The sequence below is a fragment of the Branchiostoma lanceolatum genome, chromosome 2 (genome assembly GCF_035083965.1).
Source record: "Branchiostoma lanceolatum isolate klBraLanc5 chromosome 2, klBraLanc5.hap2, whole genome shotgun sequence".
NCBI lineage: Eukaryota > Metazoa > Chordata > Leptocardii > Amphioxiformes > Branchiostomatidae > Branchiostoma > Branchiostoma lanceolatum.
In genome coordinates this window covers 22,730,208-22,752,287 of record NC_089723.1, presented here as the reverse complement: position 1 = coordinate 22,752,287, position 22,080 = coordinate 22,730,208, and the positions used below count along the sequence as shown (strand labels likewise).

The window sequence follows — 22,080 nt, the reverse complement described above, 5'->3', positions numbered from 1 at the left end:
TATCCGTTGTTGTTGAGTGACATTCTAGCTGCCCTCCTTGGTTTTGTTCTGCTTTAGCAAGGGAACTTTGAGGTCCTTTTTGAAGGCCTCTGGTATTTGTTTTGTTTCCCTTATTGCATTAAAGAGGTTTCAAATTGTTAGTCTAGCCTGAAGTACTTCGCCACCATACTTCAAGTGTTCATAGGTTAAGCCATCTTGTCCATCTAAAGATGTCAACGAGTGCCAGAGCAACCTTGACAACTGCCACACCGATGCCTTCTGCACCAACACCGTGGGGTCTTTCGACTGTACATGTAAGGAAGGCTACGATGGAGATGGAGTCACCTGCGAAGGTACTTACATACCAAAAACCATGACGATCCGTCAACCCATTCTTGGGTTGATCTCTTTTAAAACAAAACCAACACAAACCGCTTCCTGTAGTTCCAAAGGAGCCACTATAACCTAAATCTACACATATTATTTTTTTGCCCCAGGAGCTATCTACAACTAAAAAATCACGACCATACCATCTCTAGAGTATTAAGTATCAAAACCGGAAGTCTCACTGCAATACCGTAAACAGTCGCTACGGTGCCTACGATCAAGACCTACTCACATACTACATACTACATATCAATACAATCCATCCAGGCATTCCCGAGTTATGCTGTTCCACATACAAACCTATAAAGAAATAAAAACGCTACCGAAAAACATAACCTTCTTGGCGAATGTAATACAAGTTCTTCAACACCGTTTCGTTTGACTTCAGTGAGAATACTTCATACTTTGCCTGATACCGTAAAGTAACATTAAACAAAAGATAACTCCATTTTTCAGACATAGACGAATGCGTCCTGAACATACACGATTGTCACAATGACGCCAACTGTACCAACACCAAGGGGTCCTTCAGCTGTCTCTGCAACTCCGGCTACTCCGGCAATGGGACCTACTGCAGTGGTATGTAAATAACACATAAGTTGTATTTGCACACTTAATGTTTCATTTCAATTGTCGTGACGTTAAAAATGTGGTAACTATTGTATCGATGGCTTTTAGTGCTAAAGTAGTGATTAGATAAGGTAAACCCCGTCCATAAAAAAAATGGTGACGAATTCTATATAAAAACAAAGTGTCTGTCATACAAAACTAACAAAAATGAGAATATGAATAAACAAACACCAGGATCCCACATGAATTCAAAGGAAGACGCAAATGTACCTGTATGGTATGTTAATGCAAATTAAAATAAAACCAAAACTTTTTTTAAGTGCCATGAGAGTAAACCCTGGGAATATAACTCCTCTTCCCAAGCTTTCCATCTGAGCACTTAAAAAAACACATTTCAGTACAAGCATTATCGCAATGGTTATGATAACAATGTAATACGGTATCTATGGAGTTCCTTAGCAATGATGGCATTGAAATCATTGTATGGTAAGTTTTGAATGTTCTCCCAAAAAGGTAGGTATGAACTAATTTGTCACATCCACTAAATTGGTTATTTGAGCTGAGAAACTTGATAATAATTTCTGCCTATTGAATGGAGTGTGTATCAATTAATTGTCATGAATTGTCATGCTTGTCGGGCACACATTTATCATATTTTGCCAGTGTGACCTTAATGGTATTGCAATGACTATTATTGTACACATTTTGCCTGGTTTGATCCATTTCAAACATCTATTACAACATTCTACAAATATGGGCAGAGTAAAATATGGTCTATTTCAAAATAGTTATAATATTTTGGTTCATCCGCATGTAAGTATATCATCTACATTATTGTCTAATTCTTTGTAATTGTCTTTGAAATGGTTTTGCTTGTTCATTTGTATTTTTCAACATGAGAGTAATAAATGATTGACATGATTTATCATCAACAGAGAACTTCCACGGCACAAATGCCCCCTTTATAGCCAGTTCTCCAGGTAAGCAACTGAAATCCACAATCAGCTAGCTTACGTATTTTGTAGAGAATTTGAATTAAACATAACTTTTTATATGGTGAGTAGTACGAGGGCGAGTTAAAAAGTAATGCAAGTAGTTTTGTAACAAACTCATTTTTATCCCCCTTTGAAGTCCGTCAAAATCAATAAACTTTTATCAAACACGAGACTGTTATAATACCAGTTGCATTACTATTCGACCAACCCTTGTATCAGTGTATTCTGAATTTGTACACTTTGTGTGTCTTTCCATTTCTCCGAAATATATACATCAAATTTAAAACTTTCCATTCCATCTCTCTCGTTCATTCCGCTTTTCTTTGTATTTTTTGTCGTTTTATTGGTTTCAAAGCTCCAGAGTCACCACCGCCTTCACCCCACTATCTATGGACGCTTCTCGTAGCGGTAGGAGGAGTGTCCTTCAGCGTTTGGATTATAGTGAAGAAGAAGATCCAGTCTCAAGCACAGGCTCCTGCCGGCCCTCGACAGGCCTGGGCGGACGATGGCGTCGACCTGATATGAACCAGAACTGTATATAAACGCATGTCGTTACTTGCATGTATATTTTAGATATGTTTAGATATGTTAGCTTAGGCCTCCCTTCACTTCTATCATTAACACAAACATACATCTATGAAATTCATACTGATGAACACAACATCATTTTGGTATCATTTCTTGCACGTAAAATCGGGTTAACATTTCTGAAACGACAAATGTTCTTTAAAATTGGAGAGATCAAGAGTAATTGAGACCGTTGGAAAAGTTGTTTCTGCTTGAGCCCCAGGAGATGGGATGATTGGGTGAAGCATCGGTGTCCTACTCCCGGGGAGTGCGGAAAAAACAGGGCTTATGATAAAAAGATCACAATCTTCCCCATCAACCTCTGCTTGGAGAGTGTTAGTTTCCATCTTTTTCGAAGATGCATATGTACTACTACTGCTGTCAGTTAGTCTACACATGCTAGGACACATACTGTGCCGACCAAAAATTACAGAATCGAACAAAGAGCGCAAAATGTCAGCATTCAAAATTATTGCTTGTTGTAACGTTTGTTGTATGTTAACGTTGCATCTTGTATGTGCAAATGTATTGAATATATACTATAACATAGGACGGACCATTGAACTTGGACTGGAACGGCAAAGGACTACGAGTTTTGTACATATTGCTAAGTGACGTATAGATACAATAAAAGGTGTAGTTGTCCTAAGAATAAACACATATTCAACCTGGCATTATGAGTCACTCTTTTCATCAAATCATGAAAATCATTAAATATAAATGATTCCCTTTTGAGGGTAAGTGTTATTCATTTCATGATAACATGTGAAGTATGTGAGTTCTGAGTACTAACAATGTCAGGGGGCCAATGAGAAGCCCTCATTTTGTCACAAGTTGTTCTATGTAATATTTGTCATCTTACACAGGCGACGCAAAGTCTGTGGCCCATTCAGTGGTTACGGTAACTGACCATGTTTTATGATATGACATCAAGTTGGACTAATGTCACCATGAAATGCCATGGCCTTGTATATTTGAATCCTCGCACAGGATCGGATTTTAACATAATCGATTAATTATATATCAGGAAGACCAGTTAGATAATGTAGCTCTTTTCCGAGCATGTTAGATTTTCCATTAGCCACGATCGTATTTTGAGCATTCGATACTGAGAATCATAAATATGTAACCACGGACACAGTTCTATTGAAGTGAATAGTAAAATCTGGCTCCAAATATTTGTATCAAGAGGTGGGAATAAGTGACAATGTGCACCACAAAAGCTTACGAAGTCATCATGTGTAAGGATTAAGGTTTGACACACGCTATCTCTTCACCTTCTTTGTACATGTTGTGTACTATGAAGCAACAGTGTTCAAATGGTGAATAGTGGGTGGTTAACAATTCCTGGATATGTACTTGGAAACGTTTTGTTGATATATCAACAGCCCGATCTTGGCGTATCCATATCTACAACAAGGCTTCTCTGTTGATGGTAGTGGTTTCGTCACGCTAACCACAGCACAATGGACCCAACACATCCCATTTCAGAGAGATGCAGAGCAGATTATTAGATTTGCACCTTACAATAGCCTGGCACGAAATGCCTTCTTATATTCGAATGGCGCTCCATTTCCTATGCATTCAGTAAAATTCAAAAGAAGTACACAAAATATTTATAGTCCTATACGTGTATACCTTTACGTACGGAGTGGTTATTGTAAAAAGAGAGGTGTACCATCGAATCCTTTCAAAGAGTCCATTAACAAAGAAAGTTACTTCTAAAAACGGATTAGCGATGGTAAAATGAGTTTTCGTACTTTTCAATGGGAGAAAATTGGATTCCGTCGACTTCAAAGGGTCTCATTATGTAGCATATTTCATAGCTGAATCGTTTGCACGCGACTAGTTGCAATGCTGGGCTGCTTCCTTTGATACAAATGGACCCGTCCAATCCGGACCATGCTGTCAAAGAAATTTAGGCAAGAAATACCCTACAGACGCAGAGCTCGGTGTACCTGAAACCATAAGCAACATGGTTCATCACTTTGTATTCATGGCTGTGGTAGCTTCTGTTTTCGGTAAGTGTTTCTTAGTATTTAACTGTACGTTTTTATATCCATTTACATGGCGTAAATATAAGATAACCTCTAAATGAGAACGGTAGGTTCACGCCAATATAAATGTGTATTTTGCAGTATAACGTTACGTTTATTGTAATGTTGCCAGGGCCGTCGGAATGTTTAAATTCGACCGAGCCTTCCGTAAACGGTTCATGGCTACAACCTGGCGACAACACGACGGATTGGTCAATTTTTAGTGACTTCCAAGCGTCTACTGTCATCGACATGCCACCAAACACCACAGTCCTAGATACGCAGGAACCTAGGGTTAGTATGTCAACCGAGACAGTGTCTTTTGTAAGTGGTACCATGGCTACTACCATCTCGCCGCCGTCAGGAACGTCCAGAAACTTATCAACAGCATGGGCATCTTCAACATCGAATGGTACAGCACGATCTTCCGCTTCTGAACCAAACTCCACTTCAATGACTTCATCGCAACCGACACCGAGCTCAATGACACATCCTACATCAATAACACCAACTGCTACACCTACAGCATTGTCTTCATCACCAAGGACAGGGGCGTTGAACTCGTTACTGTCTACACTACTATCATCGCAATCTAGCCGTGGCATATCAACATGGCTACCTGCGGCAGCTTCAACCACAGCAGGGAGCGCCAGCCAAGATACAACAGCGCCGAAAACAGCGTCTACTCAAGGCGCTGGGCTCGGTCCCCCAGTTGTGGTCACCAATCGTATCTTGTCAAGGACATCAAGGTAACGTCAGATTATGATTCATTTAAATTCGGTTTAAGTATATCAAAGAATGTCTAGACGTTAGAAACTCCTCCAATGATTGTTAAATCCCATTGTCATCCCATACTACTACACCATATTGTATAAGATAGACTGATCAACCTAATAGAATGTTATCTATGTACCAGTGAATGCCATACTTTGTACCTTGTACAATTGTTGTGCAATAAAGTTACTTACTTATAAAAGTGTAAGCAGAGAGAGGACTTTAGACTCTGGTAATCAAGACCTTTTAATCGACAGAAAGGGTTTTTACCATATATCTACAACTTTTAGTTACTGATCGACATATTCTTGTTTTGATTCTATATTATGTACATTGTCAACGGAAACAGCATTACTATGGCAACACAACGCAGTGACGTTACAACCCGTCACAGCACCCCTGTCCCAACGGAGAAAACATTTAAAGACCCACGTAAGTTTGTTTCAGCAAGTTGCCATGGGTTTTCATTGGGCACAGACGACAAACATACACTACTAGCTTAAGAAGGAATGGCTCAAACTAATTCAATGAATTAGATCTGATTCAATCGTATCTGACTTAGATTTAGATTTGTTGACATTGAAATTTTTTTTTACACCCATCTTAGCTTTTTTATAACATCTAGAGGATATAATTTCACCAATTAGATGTATCATAGTGCCAACCACCATATACATGTATAGTCACATAGATTACACTATATGACAATATGTGTGTGTGTGTGTGTGTGTGTGTGTGTGTGTGTGTGTGTGTGTGTGTGTGTGTGTGTGTGTGTGTGTGTGTGAGTGTGTGTGTGTGTGTGTATACGTGGGTGTTTGAATACGATAACTTGAGAATGCCCTGGTGAATTCTCTTGACATTCAAAAGGTGAGTAGGTCTGGATGAGACCTCGAAATGATTTAACTTTGTCATCCTAGCGGCTTGTTATGGTACTGCAGCGGGACGTCCATGATATATCTTGTTGTTAATCGTTTAATTAGGCGCTGATCAAGTGATGACTACGGGAGAGAAACTGACGACGGGAATGCTGGCTGGAATAGGCGTGCTGGCTTTGCTGTGCATAGGTCTTGGAGTCTGCGCACTTTCGGCGAAATCCAACGAGCGCATAACTAAGGTACAGCCTATTGGAGGAAACAAGACATTGGTCTCCAATGAAAACGGAGGGGTCGTTGCAATTACCTAGTATATAAGATAAACGTTGAATGTAGAATGTGAAAATACGTTCTCTCCGATTGTGTACACGATATGGTCATTATATATATATGAACATAGTTTACACTTCATAGGTAACATTTTTGGACAACGTCAGAGATTTAATGATGATTAATACCATTGGATGAATCCGACGTCAATGCAAACACATAAAAATGTTTATGATATATATACATTTATCATGATTTTAATATATATATAAATACATATACATACGTATTTTACTCTACACAGATTCCTAGCTAGCACTCTATTATAGCATTGAACAAAAACAAACGGAGGGGAATGTGTTTGTCGGTTCAGAATATTTTAAACAGGAATGTTGACCATGTTTGACGATGGCGATGCGAAGTGAAAATTTGTTTCGTTGACAGTTTTCGTTATGTTAAACGTGCGATATAGAATGTCGTAGTTTCTTTCTGAATAGCTGATTACGAAATGTTTTATCATATAATTTTATTTACATTGTATTTCAATTATATCTCATTACGTTTGTGAATATCAGTTACTCAAGGAATGGAAAAATAATATTTTAATTCAATTTATATCACCGGATTACATTATCAAATTATCACACTTTCCAAGTGTCAACCTGGCAATTTTCATCAGTAATGGCTATAATGTTATTGATTTATCTCATCGTGTGACTAAATGCCGATTATCAATAAACTGTTTTTGTGCGGCAATTAAAACTACGTACTTGATTGATTTTGCTACCTACATCAGCCTACCACAGCCTTTGGCAAAATAAAGCTCAAGGCTTGAAAATTGGATTATATTCAGTCAGGTTAAAATTGTTTGGGTAATAAATGTGGTTGTGATTTATAAAGTAATTGGCAATAACGATTTTAGTTGTAATTCCTGGATCAATGGATTTAGCCATTTGCAGGGATGTTATATGTCGAAAATTGTACGTATGGTTATATCAAATATCCCAATGCAATATCAAATATCCCAATGAAACACTACACCATGCACCCATACAACATTTTTGCGACTAAAATACCGAACAAAGCGTTCCCTAGTATGGTTTGTTCAGTAATGTCTTCTTTTTACTTTTTTCATTGATAATTGTATGTACCTGGCGTTAAAATTAGATTAATATTTTGACTTGATGAAGCGTGAACATTAAGTGCACATTATCATGATTTATAAAAAAAATACCAGAAGGAATATGTTTTTTCGCTCCTTTCTTTTCTAAGCACAATGAAATAACAACAAACTGCATAGTGATTATGCTTCCAAGAAAACAATAACGCAAAAAATTAATCTTTCCAAACCGAACATTTTGCTGGGGTCCATACGGATCACACTTGGACTCAACACAAACTTCCTCTATAATTTCCACAGTAAGTTCCGTGAAGAGATTTAGGAGAGGTTATAATAGATCTTTACTGACAAAATCACTAAAGGATTTTTTTCGGATGTTCAAATACCACTTCAAAATATACACCTGGGGTCATAATAGACCCCATTATATGGTGTATGAGGGTTAAAGTGTATCAGGGGTAGAATAGCTCTTACATAACATAGCTTATCAAGCCATTATGCATGTTTATACATTGTTACCAATCGTATCGGGATAGCAAAACCCATCTAGTCACTCAAGCGACCCTTGGGAGATTTCTTTGTTCTGAATATCGTGACATCGCTACGTCTTCCTGCCACTAGACTAACAAAAGAAAACACAAAGACATCTAAAACGCATTAACGGCACATCAATAATTAACACGAGCACATTGTTTACTTAATGGGGCCACGTCATAGAGTAATTGTTTAGCCTCATTTGATCTTGAGCTATCACTGATCACGTCAACTTGTTGAACGTGAACAAATGAAGTACCCAATATTCCCCGTATCAATAGTTAATGTTCATCTTCCTTAGAATGCTTATTTTGGTAGCAACTTAAAGGTTAACGTCAAGTGCAAGCTTTGCCATCACGCAGTTGATGAATATTTAATTCTATCCGAGAAGAAAAGGTTTCAGATAGATTTTCTCATTTCAAGATTCAATAGACATCGTACTGTCTAGTAAGAAAACGTCAAAATTTTCTTTTGGTCGCTCGCCGTGCTTGTCGTCTGGCGGTAGGAAAACTGAAAGGGAAGAGACACAGCGGGAGGTATCGACATATACATCTCCAGGACGGCGGAAAATGGGTGATTCTTTGTTTCTCTGCCTCTGGCTTGCTACAATGACAGGTAGGTTTCTTTCTAATGCTGATGTTGCAATTTGATCTTGTTGAAACACCCCAAGCACAAAAGTTAACTCCTACATCCAGTAGCTAGGTTGCGCCTACTGTAATGTTACAAACATGTACCTTTCTTTAGTGAATTGTATGCCTGTAGTATGATATGATTTACTAAAGACAATTGGAAGTATAAATGTCTACAGTTAAATAAAGAGGCAGAATATTGAATTAACATGTTTTGTTGTCTTAGCACGTTTTAATAGGAACTGTTCACAGTATGACCGTATTAAAAAGGTCAAATTTCTTTCATTGCAGCCGCATTGAATCAATCTGAGAGTTTGACAAATACAACTGCTACGGGGCAAGGATCCAGCTCCTCCACCCAGGGGATTTCCACACAGGAGGCCCCAATACAGGAGAATCAGGTTGAAAAACTACCTACGCTGCCTCCACTCACAGAAGAACAAATCAAACAAATGATCATCAAAAAGAACGATATTTTGGGCGACCCGCCTATCTACGTCACTCTACCCATTATCCTGGTCCTGGTGGTGTATGTCCCCGTCTTTTCCGTCCTAATTCTGTGCGAGATTCGCGTGCAGAGGGCCATGAGGGTCCACCCGGCTGCCCAAAAGTGGGGAAATGCCCTGGGTGTCCCAACTCCGGATTGGAACGACAGGGCCCAGTGGGGCAGGATGGCCCCCGTCCCGGACTGGAACTCCATAGACATTTACTGATATCCGTATGTTGATCTCAACACTTCGACTGAACGTTAGCCTGGTATCTAAACCTATCATAGCTTTATCTATCTATTCGTTTCAGCATGTTGTTACATTCAAGGGTTACCCAACTCCTGAGTGGACAGAATAGACTCGGGAGCTATAATAGGTTTGGATACCTGCCTAACATAACGTATCGTATGAGGACGCGTTCGCATAATATGTAAGGATGGTATGCCGTCTATGGTTTTCTCAGCACTTCGACAGAACGTATCGTATGAGGACGTGATCGCGTATGTAAGGATGATATCCTGTCCATAGTTTTCAAATCCTGTGTCGGAAAATATGTCGTATGTAACGTATGAACTTATGATGCAATGTTGACATAAAATATGCACTTTAAACCGTTGAAAATTCTAGTGTAACTACAAGACAACATCTTATGTACATGTCTGGTAAGACTCTGCAACTGAGGTACCATTATATACTGGACAAGGGTTAAAATATGTCTAGTTATTGATAACACTCTGTAGCTGAGGTAACAATGCACACATGGATAACGTTTGGAATATGTCTAGTTGTATGCCTTTGGTTTCTCAATATCAAGAAGAGTTCATCGGTTTGCTGTTTCTGTGACGAATAAGACTGTTTCTATCACTATTAGACAATGCAAAATTTCAAAGAAATCGTAAAAGTATATCAAACTCATAATCGGTGTCTCTATGTAATAAAAAAGTATCGTTACTAATGTAATAAATTACATCTAGTGTAATAAACTGCATATAATCATAAGCGTGTCTTATCTTTCGAATACTAGATATTCATTTCTTGTTTACTTTGCGTATTTCTGCTTAAAGTATAAAGATAGTATAATAAAGAATTGAGTTGATATTGATCTGAAGAAAAATTTCATCTAGTATTTTTACTCAAACTTTAAAAAGAACAACTGATGTTCCGAATGTGATAAAGTATCCGATGAAAACAAGAATGCGAGGAAGTCAAAGCCACAGATATTATTGATTTTCATACATTTATTACAACAAAGCATACAACTGTCAGTTTGTATAACATTTGTCACTGATAACAACATCTATACCAGTTGTATATTCCAAAAAATAATCCAAATGAAAGTACGAAAAAAGACTAAGAAAAGACTTCTCTAGTGTCTTGCTTCCATCTAAGTATATCTGCAGACAGTGGGCATTAACGTATGCTACGGTCACAATTTGAAATAGCCCCGACCCCCACCCCTGGGGTAATTCACGGTCTGCCTTTTGCACTCTCTGGCATGACACCTACGTGGCCCAATGGGACACTCTGCGGCTACCAGGCAATTTTGGGAACCGCAGGGTCCCGAATTTTTTAAAACTCGGAATACGGGAATCGGTAACTAATAGACACCGTAAGCAAATAGCAAGAACACCGAAAGGGTACCCTGCCCCCGTATCCGGCAGTCCACCGGGACAAATTAGCTGCTTCGGGGCTACACCCCCAAAGGGCACCAGTGCAAATGTGACCGTAGCATTAGACTGCCACGGGCTAGATACGATTGAACATTCATTTAAACTTGGCACATCTTTACAACGATTACCAGCACGTTAAAAACAAAACATTGATGCCTAAATTGTTCATTTCACGATTAAATCATAATACTTCAAGTCGTTACGTTGTTGCTAATTCTCTTTAAATGCAATCAAATCATAATTAAAAAAGCACATTTGAAAAGTACGACCATAATTGACTAAATGTTATATACACGCATTTACGTACAGGAACTATGTACAAGATATGTTCAATTTATTTATCATCAATTGTAATTGGATATACATTGTATTCAATTCTTTGCAAAATGCATCATTTTGTAGAATGTTGCACTTTCCAAAATATGTTGAAGATTTTCCTCTCAAACTAATGAATTATAAAACATAATTATCTATCCATACAACGTAGTCTTCAATCTCATGTCTTTACAAGAAGTTTATTTTACGTGTTGTCCTTCTTCCGTATATCTTTATCATATGGTAGAAACTACTTGAAGCCATTGTATTTTTTCATATATACATCCTTATCCCATAATTCATTATTTTTTCGTTCTCCTTAGATGACACGTTATCCATGGCTATCTAATTTAAATATTTTATACATGATTCATACACAAAATGATAGTATTTTGGTTTAGAACATAAAAGGTTTGCCATGAAACAAATCATGTCAAAGTAACGTTGGTGATACCGAAAGGATCTGATTGTCTTGATCATACTATTTTATCCTCCTTGATCATATGGTAGCTGGGTTATGAAACTCATAGAAATCATAAAACATAAGCAAACAATGACATCAGTTTTAGTAAGTATAATGTGCAATGCACACGTATCGTTTCAATTGTCCACTAATTATTGTTTCCATATATTCTAATCATACAAATACAGATTTGCACTTAAGCTTAATTGGAAGAGTACGCATCTGAATACTAACTTTATTCTATTCTATCTTACATTTATTAAAAACTACTTCATGTTTTCAATACTCACAACAAAATGATACAATTTACAAGCTCAATCGAGTAAGCATAACGGTTTTGTTTGTTTCTTGCAACGCAAAGATCAGTTAACCCCTTAAAGACGCAATCTACAACGATCTGTCCCCATTTGCAACGATCCCATTTGCAGAAGCGCCTCCTGTCTTCTTGATAAATATCTGCACCATGCCGCTATCGATGGCTCGCAGGAAATCTTTTTCTAGTAGTTTTTGATGTGATGATTCCTGCTTGGTTAGGGAAAACTCTGTTTCCGACTGTAAAGGTATAATAACAATATGTTGTCAAGATAAACGAGTTAAAGGAACCTTAAAGATTTTCTTGTGAATATTTTAAGATATCCAACATGAAGAAATTAGAAGATTGGCTCGTGCGTAAGTTTCATGTTTGCTTCAATAGAGGTATGTTTGGGTGGTCTTCTATTTGGATGCATCGAAGTTGAAAGGTTCTGCCTAAATTTCAAGAGAACCGTTTTCTAATATCCAGATCTCTACCGGCACAATCGGCAATTCTATCTGATTTAAATCTTTTCTCATGTGATAAAGTAATCTGACTACAAACACCGTCTCTACAAACTACAGCAAAGTACTGCATATCTATAATGAAAATCTTTCCTTCTCCAATAGTCTATGTGCTAAATCTAGTTAGTATTTCAACCACATTCGACACAGACACAGACTAGATTTTTGTTTTCGATGCCGTTGATTTCGGCGTTCGTTACCTTACAGAAGCACGACATGGGCCCACAACCACACCCTCCCTGCATAACCACAGAGAACGTGCCGTGGTCATCAGGGAACCCGGGGGCAGGGGACGGGCCGTGGACGTCGGGGACCCCAGGGGCAGGGGGGCTGCAGGCATCACCCATCTGGCAAAAACATGCAACGTGCTGGCTTCACAGGCATGCATTATAAATGATTGGCATATATTGCAAGACTATATAGCACAGTAAAGCATCTCTGTTACATGCTGCTAAAAGCAGACCTGATGCCCAGTGGGCTACAACAAGAAAGAAACTCCAGAGCTAAGATGCATGACACGATGGAAGAAGATGAAGGAATGATACATGCAACTGTAAGACGTTTCAACGCATGATGCAGAAACCAATAGATGATAATGATAACGTTATATCATGAATTTGTTTCCGTGTGCACACGCGAACTTAATTCAATATTTACGCTTCTCTTTCCCTGATTGTACAAAATGCACTGTTACGCATGACTAGTGAAGTCCCTGTCACACATACAGGACCATTCCTCGACATTGCTCCCGACCACTTCCCAACCAAGTTCAACACTGGGTTGAAAGCAGCCTAGAATCCATTCTATTCTAGCCAGAGGTTACTTCTTTGAAGGCAATCAAGCAGAAGAAATAAAACTTTCCCGACTTTTTGAAAATCTATAGCTGGCTTGCGCAGGCGACGTTTAAAGACAAATCGTTAGTTGGCAACCTTGCCAAGCAACTTCCCACCACAGATGACCCATTTCAAGACAACTAGTAACTCCCAAACATTTTCTTGTGAAAGTCGGAGGACATGGTCGGCTTTGTGTGACAGAGTTTTCACGTTGTATATACTACCGATTTAAAGCAATAGTGGACTGAAAGAGACGTAAATTCTATGTCGAATATGGTCGAAATACTCCACAGATTAAGCAAAGTATATTGTTGAATTCATATCTAAAACAAATTACTTTCTCTTAAAACTAAGAGCAAAGTTTCCATACCGTTTGTGTCTTTGGCTTGCAACAGTACGTCCAGATGACTTCCATCGCTAGATAGATAATCGTTAGCGCTACTCCAACGCCAACGATGACGAAGACTCCGTAGAAGCTGTCCAGTCCGAGTCGATCAGCACCAGCTTGTGTTGTAACTCCCCCGTCTAGCGCGCAGCCAACGGTCGGCCACCAGACGTTACGAAATCTGTCTATCTTTCCACCTTCTTTCAGCCTCAGGATACTGAAGATTAGAAGGGAACAAGAAAGGACATCATTCTAATGATAAAGAAATATTTTATTTGTTTACTATTAGGCCATGCTGATTAGATTATGTAGATGGTATCTTCTGGACACCCCAAAATGATGTGAACGTGCAAAGAAAAACAAGTTGGGCAATCAAGTGTTGCCATTATTATGGAATCTAAATTGTCAGAAAATTTGAATAGAAATTATCATTATTGAGTATGGTATGGCAAAAGATATATTCTTTGTTTTCGATTTTCAAATCATTTTTTCCGACCTTGGAAATGACGTTGACATTTTATGACATGAGTATCAATTTTCGGATATTTGTTTTGCACTTAGGGCATATATTTGCTCATTTCGTGACCTTTTTGTACGAATTGAAGTATGGTCACAATCTTTATTTCGAAAAGGATGATTTTGTATACAAAATATTCTATGACATTTGTATCAATTTTCGGATATTTGTTTTGCACTTAGGGCATATATTTGCTCGCTTCGTGACCTTTTTGTATGATTTGAAGTATGGTCACAAACTTTATTTGGAAAAGGATGATTTTGTATACAAAACATTCTATGACATTAGTATCAATTTTCGGATATTTGTTTTCCACTTAGGGCATCTATTTGCTCGCTTCGTGACCTTTTTGTACGATTTGAAGTATAGTAAAAAAAATTAAAGATACTACGATATTGAAGTATATTTTGGAAAAAGATGATGCATGTAACAAAGTCAATGCAGCCTGAAGGGTATCAACGCGTTTGAAAGAACTTTACTTTTCGTACGCTAATTTGACAGGTATATACACAATCTCTCCTCGAAAACCACACTCTCAGTACCATACTGCATGTTACTGATAAGTGACTGTAGGTAGCTTACGCTAATGATAGCATATGTGACAGTCTGTTGCCGTGGGGGGTTGCTAACCCATATCCGAGATGGCGGAAAGACTTGCCAACCATCATCATTTCACAAGTCTCGTCTGTCATGGTCAGGTACTCCAACATTGGCGTGTCGTACATCAGGACAAAGTCACCCTGCCGACAGAGGAACAAAAACATATTGTCAAGAATCTATATGACGCTTAATAATACTGCAACATTTGCCTTGCACCTGAGGTGTCGCAAAAAAAAATGCATGATTTGTTTACGGGTACGCAGTCTGCCTGTACCTCGCAACTAATCAACATGTACATACAGATCACAATTCTTTTGAAGGATCTTTGATGTAGGTCTATTTCTGCTATAGGCAGTAATGATATATGTTTATGTGGCTAGTTTATTTGCAACATGTGCACACACATACCATTGCAGTTCTACCTGGCTGAATTTGGGTATGAGACAAAGAGCATTTCTTAAAATTTATTATAATTCATTCAATAACTCTACACTGAAAGGTAAGGTACTTTTCTTAAATCTGGAAGTTCTGTAGCTTAACTGCTTGAAGTTGTCCTTTGTTGATTAACGTTCTTATAAGCTTATATTTCTTTGCTATGTAAGCTTCCCCGTTTCGGTGGTAGCCAACTACAGAATGTGGGGGATTAAGATATATACAGTACAAAGCTCACACAAATATTACGGCGTCTCAGGGAGAACCTGTACGTCGAGTTCTTTAACCCGTCTAAATATTAATCGGAGTCATACATTCTCGTTACATCCTACTCACCTTCTTTACATCCTTTATCCCTTCAAGAACGTTTCTAACCATCGTTTCTTCCGCGTTCATGTAGTTCCACATCAGTTCGTAGACTGTACCTGTGGCTGAATGTTCAAAACAGCAACATTCAATAAAGGAAATATATTACCTAGATAGCTCATCCGAATTAGTAAGATATACAAGAATGTGCCCACTAGATTTTTCTGAACACCGAACATGGCTACTTTGTGAGAAGAGTAAAGGAAGGCAAATTATCTAGATCATGGCGACTCAGCCTTCTCACAAGGTCGCAGAACACAGTAATTATCCGCGACCTCGAAGCCAATGACGCGGATACAAAAGTAGTACGTCCAAAATACTTGAGGACTGGATAAAAAGTTTCATGTGAAATCCATGTGTTAACTAGGCTGCGAGGTGTAGGAATAAGTCACCTTGTGGCCATTAACTATGGAAAAATCCATTGGCCAAAAATTCTGCTACCTCAACTCGGACGGGAGCTGATCTTGACTTCCAACAACCTTTGACCCATTGCTGACATTAGACGTGTCCAGAGCGATTTGGTCAGAAAGGAGAACTAGGGGTCTTTCAGGTGCGGAAAGAAGGAATAAAAGCTACCTTAACGCAAGATTTGATCATACGTAGATATCACTTTTCGTGTCGAAAATTAAAGACAGAATGTGAGATGCAATATTTTGAGAGATTTGACCTACATTGTAACTTCCTGTCGGTATCCACGATGTGCCTAACATGTGGAAACAAGTCCGCGGGGGCACCCAAGTTTGACCTCAACTTTCCCACTTTCTTTGCAGTCAGCGAGTACAACATTTCAAGTTGCCTTCCTGCCAGTCTATACTGTAGCAGAATTGCTACGGACACACAGGCAAACACACTTTCAAACAGACACACCGAAAACAAACCCTTCCCCATACAAGGAGGTAAAAAAAAATATTCGTAGTAGCTGGCAACTTACTTTGTTGGTCACGGAAGAAGGCATAGGTACTCCCGCCCTTCGGGATGCCATACTTGATTTTTGTTTGCTTGACCAGATCGTCGACGGATCTTATCGGCTGCTCCAGTCTCTTGACCGTGAGAAAGGCCGTGAGGTTGGCGGTGTAGGTTGATATGGCGATGAGGCCGAACAGCCACCAGGCGCCCGCTAAGATGCGGTTTGGTGTTGACCTCGGCTGAGGCTCAACTCCTGCAGAATACAAAATTACTCTGATTAATAAGTGATACTATAAAAATAAATCTTTAATAACCTAGTCGACTTATCTTTGTTATTTAGCGTCATTGGTGGTGTGTGGCTAATAGTATGAGGCATTATGCATGGTTTTGAGCCGGTTTTGTGCAGATGAATGTTCAACTTGATTTTTCTGTGTTTATCAACTCTTTGATATTCATAGAAAGCTACTAAAACATTCTATAATCTAGCGCGTAAGATTTATTTTGTTCCTATCTTGAAAATGAAAATTTATGAAATTCTTATGATCTTTTGGAAATTCTAAGTGAAAAAAAAACATTTCTCAGAATTTAATGTCCGCTTAAAAAGCGACACGCGAAAACGTGTAATTGAAGGTCATATCAATGATACTGACAAGGACGACTTAAGGAGAATGGAAATTACACTTGAAGATACATAAGAAGAGTACTACTTAGTATCTGAAAGCATCAACAGCACTCTGCTAGTCCTTCAGTAAGATACTCAATGAGGAGGTAAAGGCTTTACAGTCGAGACTAGTCCTGGCATGAGATATCCTATTCCACCAGACGGCTATAGCGCTGCGCCCTCGCTGCGACAGTTGTATTTTTGTAATCATTGCTTTCATACTTGGAATATTTTGGAAGATGTAAAAGTTTGACTGACAGGATAACAAAATCGTTAAAAAAACGGTTCTTTATCAATGACATTCGTTGAGCGATCTGTCAAGTTTTAGGACGCTGCCCGATTGCAGCGAAGTCACCGCCCTAATGAGGCCTTAGCTCCCTGTTCTCAACATATGCTTGTTACTAGTAAAAATACGACACAATTTGCTGTCCCTAACGGCCTGATTATGTGTGTTAGTGTGTTGATGTATCCATGCTCCACTCGCGCGTAAGCACAATTCCTGACACTCAACAACAATTGACAAAAGCCAAGCTACACTTCCAACTCTCCAAGTATCCTATTACACCATTTCGGCGTTTCTACATCCTGGTGGGCTACCACTCTGCAATATTTACATAACTGTGGAATAACACCAAGACAAACAAAGACACAGTTTACGGAAATAACAAGATGTTTGCTTACTAACCTTTTCTCAGGAGTGACGCGTATGAAAACCAGGCGCTGTTTCTTAGGTCGAAATCGGCGTCATTTTCGTGCCGCGAGTGATCCACGAGGTTCAGCTTGACTCTGACGAGACTTGTGAGACTCAGCAGGACCGCTACGACGAAGATGGAGGCCATGACACCGATCCAAACCGTCATCTCAAACGGCAGGAAGAACGCAAACAGCTCTCGTTTGCCTTCCTTGGGCCTTAACGAAAAAGGGAAATAAAGCGATCAACAAATAGTCTCTACCAGACTAACTACATCGGCTATAAGGAGAATGATTTGGCCACGTATGCATGGATCCATTTGTAAGCTCCGGATGTTAATCTTCCCGCGGACCGACCCTCCTGGCCAATCATCCCCCTTATTGCCAGATTATACGATCCATACCCTCATAGGAAGGCCTGGTGGAATGTTATAAAGCGTAGACGTGGTCGTACTTTTGATAAACCGTACATTGCGTAACAGTGAGTGCGTACAGATCTTTATTGAACAGAAACAAAGAAACATCATAATTCTATATACATTGGAATGTTGCACTGCATGGTTTCTACTTGACATGTGTATCATGATCGGTGAAAAAGCATTGCAGAAAGTACGAGATAAAAACGCCACTTCCCATTCCTTCTACAATGTATCTGTGGATCTGCCATAAGCATACCCTATTATGTACGTGAATGATCCTTTTTTTATTAGTCAATATGTGTGCCATATGTAAGTATTAGAATGATTATATCAGCTTGTATGTTTTTGAGATGGATGCAAAAATCAATCTAAGTCAACTTTTTGATGTACTATATATCATAAATCTTTCTCACATATTTCATAAAGAAAATTGATTTAGAAATGAGTGTTTCTCACTTTTTCATTATCAAGCCAGTCCCGTAGTCCATGTACCGGGCGGTGAAGTCAATGACTTTCTCCCGTTTGGAGCTGATGGTCATCGCAGCGAGAGCAATGTCAGCGCGCTGTCACCAGAAGAGAAAAATATAGTCAGTACATCGGTCATCTGTCTAAACAAGACTATAAGTCAATGTGTATATACATTCACGGACGAACAGAAGGCTACTTTCCTCTTTAAAACAAATCGCAGATCCCACAAATGATTGAAACATTTTCGAATTTGGGCTTCCATTACTTCCAAAAAGAAGTCGAACTCCATAATGTTTAGATATAGTCAAACACTAGTATCTGAGTAGTATCTTGAATTACTGTCAATTGTCACATACGTGTGTCCTGTGCTTCTTCGCGTACATGCAATTAGCCTTCGGGTCTGAACATGTAACTAAACTCTTTTCATTCAAGGTCTGTGACATCTCGGCTGGGATATAAGAGGATTTGTACAGGCAAGATGTGCGTCATCCTAGTCATACCGACAGGGGGTCAGCAGAGAGTACATGTAAATGAAGAATGTAAATGCAGAAATGTTCGCGGTGGTTTTATATTCGCGGTTTTCGCGGTGAATACTGAAACCATCGCGGAAAGTCGTTCCATTGTGTGACTGCAGTGCTACTATCATTTCAATCGCGAACTAAAAAACACCGTGAACGCTCTATTTTCTCCTTGCCGCGAAATAAAATCCCGGTGAACATTTCTGCATTTGCAGCATTGGAGCCCCAGTAAACTAACTAGGATGACGGCAGGCTAGTGCATTTGAGTATTAGAATATCAAATCAACAGGTCTGTATATTGATTTAAACACAGCTTTAGATATAGTATGAGGTCTCCGAAATCTTGGTTCTATTATTCTGAATGAAGGATTATTCATGTCATAATAGCTCTTTAATCTTTTTCGAAAAACAACAACAACAACGACGACGTGTGTGTTTATCCGTTGTGCAATTAACTAGCTTCTATTGTATTTCGAGATAGGATGATACAATTATACATGTAGGTCTCTCACCCCGGAGATGAGTTCCCCCACCATGCCGGACCACGTCCCGTCATCTTTCTCCGCCCCGTACTGACCGTCCTCCGGCTCGTACAGTTCATACGTAAAGCCTAGATGATCCGCTATGGCGTTGATAAGATCCACACAGAACCCCACGTACCGATAACCCCCTGACTCGTTCTTCTCTACCATTGTGAATGGCGCGTCCTGCAGCAGAGATAAAATGAAGAAAGATTGATTGCAGCTGTAGAGTATCCAGACCAGTGCAGTAGCAGAACACAATGGACTAATGCAACTATACAGGCACAGGAGCCCAAAATATACATTTTGGCCTGAAAATGGCCAAAAATACCATTAAACTGATTCGGAGCAGAATTTTAGATATCTCCATATCTATACTTGTTAAGAATACATTCAAGTACATGTGTGCCAAAATTTGGTGCTTTCAGACAAATTTGCACAATTTTTTAGCTATGCCGCTGGACTACTCAGCTAGTCCTGCAAGACATCATAGTTATAGATTTATTTGTACTATCTGTTCTTACATAATCATAATCATAGACATGCACAAAGAAGCAATAAAATGTTGAATCTGCTTGGTTAGCTTAGAGCAACACCTTTGCCTACTATGTAACGTATGCTTGACTCTTGTATTGTTTACTTGTGAACATTCTTGTACATGTGTTTGAAAATGTTAAACGTTTGTTAAGGCATACAATAGACGACCTGTACATAAACATAGCCCTTCGAGTCATCAATGCATAATGAAGATATTCTATTTATCTATTCATCTATTCATTCATTCATTTAATGTTTTACCAATGCCTGACATGTTGCATTTTTTGAATTTATAAATTTGATGGGTTTGCTGCCTGAAATACAACAATACATTTGTCGTATTTGACACCACATATTTCAAAAAATCATTTATATTGTATTGAAAGTGCTTTTCGTCAACATTATTCGAGGCATATAGTTATTGTATGTTGTCTTCTTGGCTGCACTTTATATATCAAAACCCATAATCATTCAACAGTAACCATCAAACATAGGAGTGATAGATCATACATGCAACTCAGGGTAACTGAAAAAAAGAAAAACTCAAAAACATGAAGCTAAAACACTTAAACATGGTAGTTATTTGCTTATGCTTAGCTCGTTTGCCGTAGATAGATATAAAATCTAGCTTTCCTGCTATACTTCAATTCATAATGATTATACTCTCGTTTGCCGTACATAGATATAAAATCTAGTGTTCCTGCCATACTTCAATTCATAATGATGATACTAAAGCTTTTGATATTGTTAAACGTTAACAGAAGACTTTTAGTTTTAAAAAAAGGTGCTGAAATAAAACAAGAAAATTTACCTACCAGCACAGTTACCACTCGGAAGTGTCTCTTGCCACCCAGATCATCAACCCATGACGTACTCGATCCAAACGTTGAAGAGGATCTCCCTGGCATTGGCGATGACGCCTGAAGCGTTGTGGTGGCTTGCGATAGAACAGAAATATACAACAATACTACGTCATTGATGCCAAACATTTCGTCGCGAGCCTAGAGCTCACGATATAGATTATATAAAGTAAAATATAAAGTTTCTAGAAGGGATATTCACAGCGGAGCTTGTGTAACGTCCAACACGGCTCCTAGAAGCTCCTGTGCCCGATCTAGATCTGTGAGCCCTTCGGTACGACCAACACTTTAAACGCCGCTGCTATGACACGTGTTGCACAAAATGCTCAAATGCAATTAACGTACTCTAATCAGCGGAAATCGGTGATAACTGTCAAACCTGTGCCCATTGTATGATCGACATGCTCAGAGGTTGACCTCTTTAACCTCCATGCGGTGTCGAATGGTACGGATGTGATATTACTGATTTCATTTTGCATCCATAACGAGAATTTTAAAAGGCGTCGTCGTTGAATAGTTTCATTCAATATCGATAGATGCCACAAATGTGTACATCATATGCTTTCCTCTGTCTTAGGTACATGTACGTGCAGCCATCTCTATGTAACTTCGTTTAACCGTTTGCATGGTACTTGTATAAACATAACTAAGGGTAATAAACGGTTTGCGCGAGTGACTTCCATTTTGACCTGCAATCTAAACTTCTATCAGCTTCATCCGTTACGTTCAATTGCATATTTCCTGTTTATTATAAACCCGACCTATATATTTTAGAGAAAGAAAGTTTTAGTTGCCAGAACTGAAACTTAACAACGGTTGGGCCACACTGACTTTATTGTGTGGTTGATATCGGTGCGCATCAATATTTGTCCAATCCCAAAA

General features: G+C 38.8%; 3 protein-coding genes across 3 annotated transcripts in view; 2 read left to right on the top strand and 1 right to left on the bottom strand.

The window, feature by feature from the left end:
- Window positions 1-3,170, top strand: part of LOC136426928 (fibrillin-2-like) — a 29,859-nt gene extending 26,689 nt beyond the window's left edge. The window contains exons 40-43 of the mRNA XM_066415647.1: window positions 210-332; window positions 823-945; window positions 1,872-1,916; window positions 2,287-3,170. Of these exons, the coding sequence (XP_066271744.1) occupies window positions 210-332; window positions 823-945; window positions 1,872-1,916; window positions 2,287-2,456 (461 nt within the window). The 3' untranslated portion in view covers window positions 2,457-3,170. The remainder of the gene's footprint in view (window positions 1-209; window positions 333-822; window positions 946-1,871; window positions 1,917-2,286) is intronic.
- Window positions 3,171-4,441: 1,271 nt separating this feature from the next.
- Window positions 4,442-6,702, top strand: LOC136426746 (uncharacterized). Its single transcript, XM_066415483.1, has 4 exons — window positions 4,442-4,519; window positions 4,668-5,283; window positions 5,658-5,740; window positions 6,289-6,702. The coding sequence occupies exons 1-4, from the start codon at window positions 4,474-4,476 to the stop codon at window positions 6,489-6,491; spliced, it is 948 nt and encodes a 315-aa protein (XP_066271580.1). The 5' UTR covers window positions 4,442-4,473; the 3' UTR covers window positions 6,492-6,702.
- Window positions 6,703-11,387: 4,685 nt separating this feature from the next.
- LOC136427988 (glutamate receptor ionotropic, delta-1-like) overlaps window positions 11,388-22,080 on the bottom strand; it is a 31,009-nt gene continuing 20,316 nt past the window's right edge. The window contains exons 3-11 of the mRNA XM_066417224.1: window positions 21,154-21,275; window positions 19,793-19,987; window positions 18,751-18,857; window positions 17,871-18,094; window positions 16,550-16,777; window positions 15,589-15,683; window positions 14,803-14,960; window positions 13,689-13,920; window positions 11,388-12,221 (exon numbers count right to left, since the gene is read on the bottom strand). Of these exons, the coding sequence (XP_066273321.1) occupies window positions 12,057-12,221; window positions 13,689-13,920; window positions 14,803-14,960; window positions 15,589-15,683; window positions 16,550-16,777; window positions 17,871-18,094; window positions 18,751-18,857; window positions 19,793-19,987; window positions 21,154-21,275 (1,526 nt within the window). The 3' untranslated portion in view covers window positions 11,388-12,056. The remainder of the gene's footprint in view (window positions 12,222-13,688; window positions 13,921-14,802; window positions 14,961-15,588; window positions 15,684-16,549; window positions 16,778-17,870; window positions 18,095-18,750; window positions 18,858-19,792; window positions 19,988-21,153; window positions 21,276-22,080) is intronic.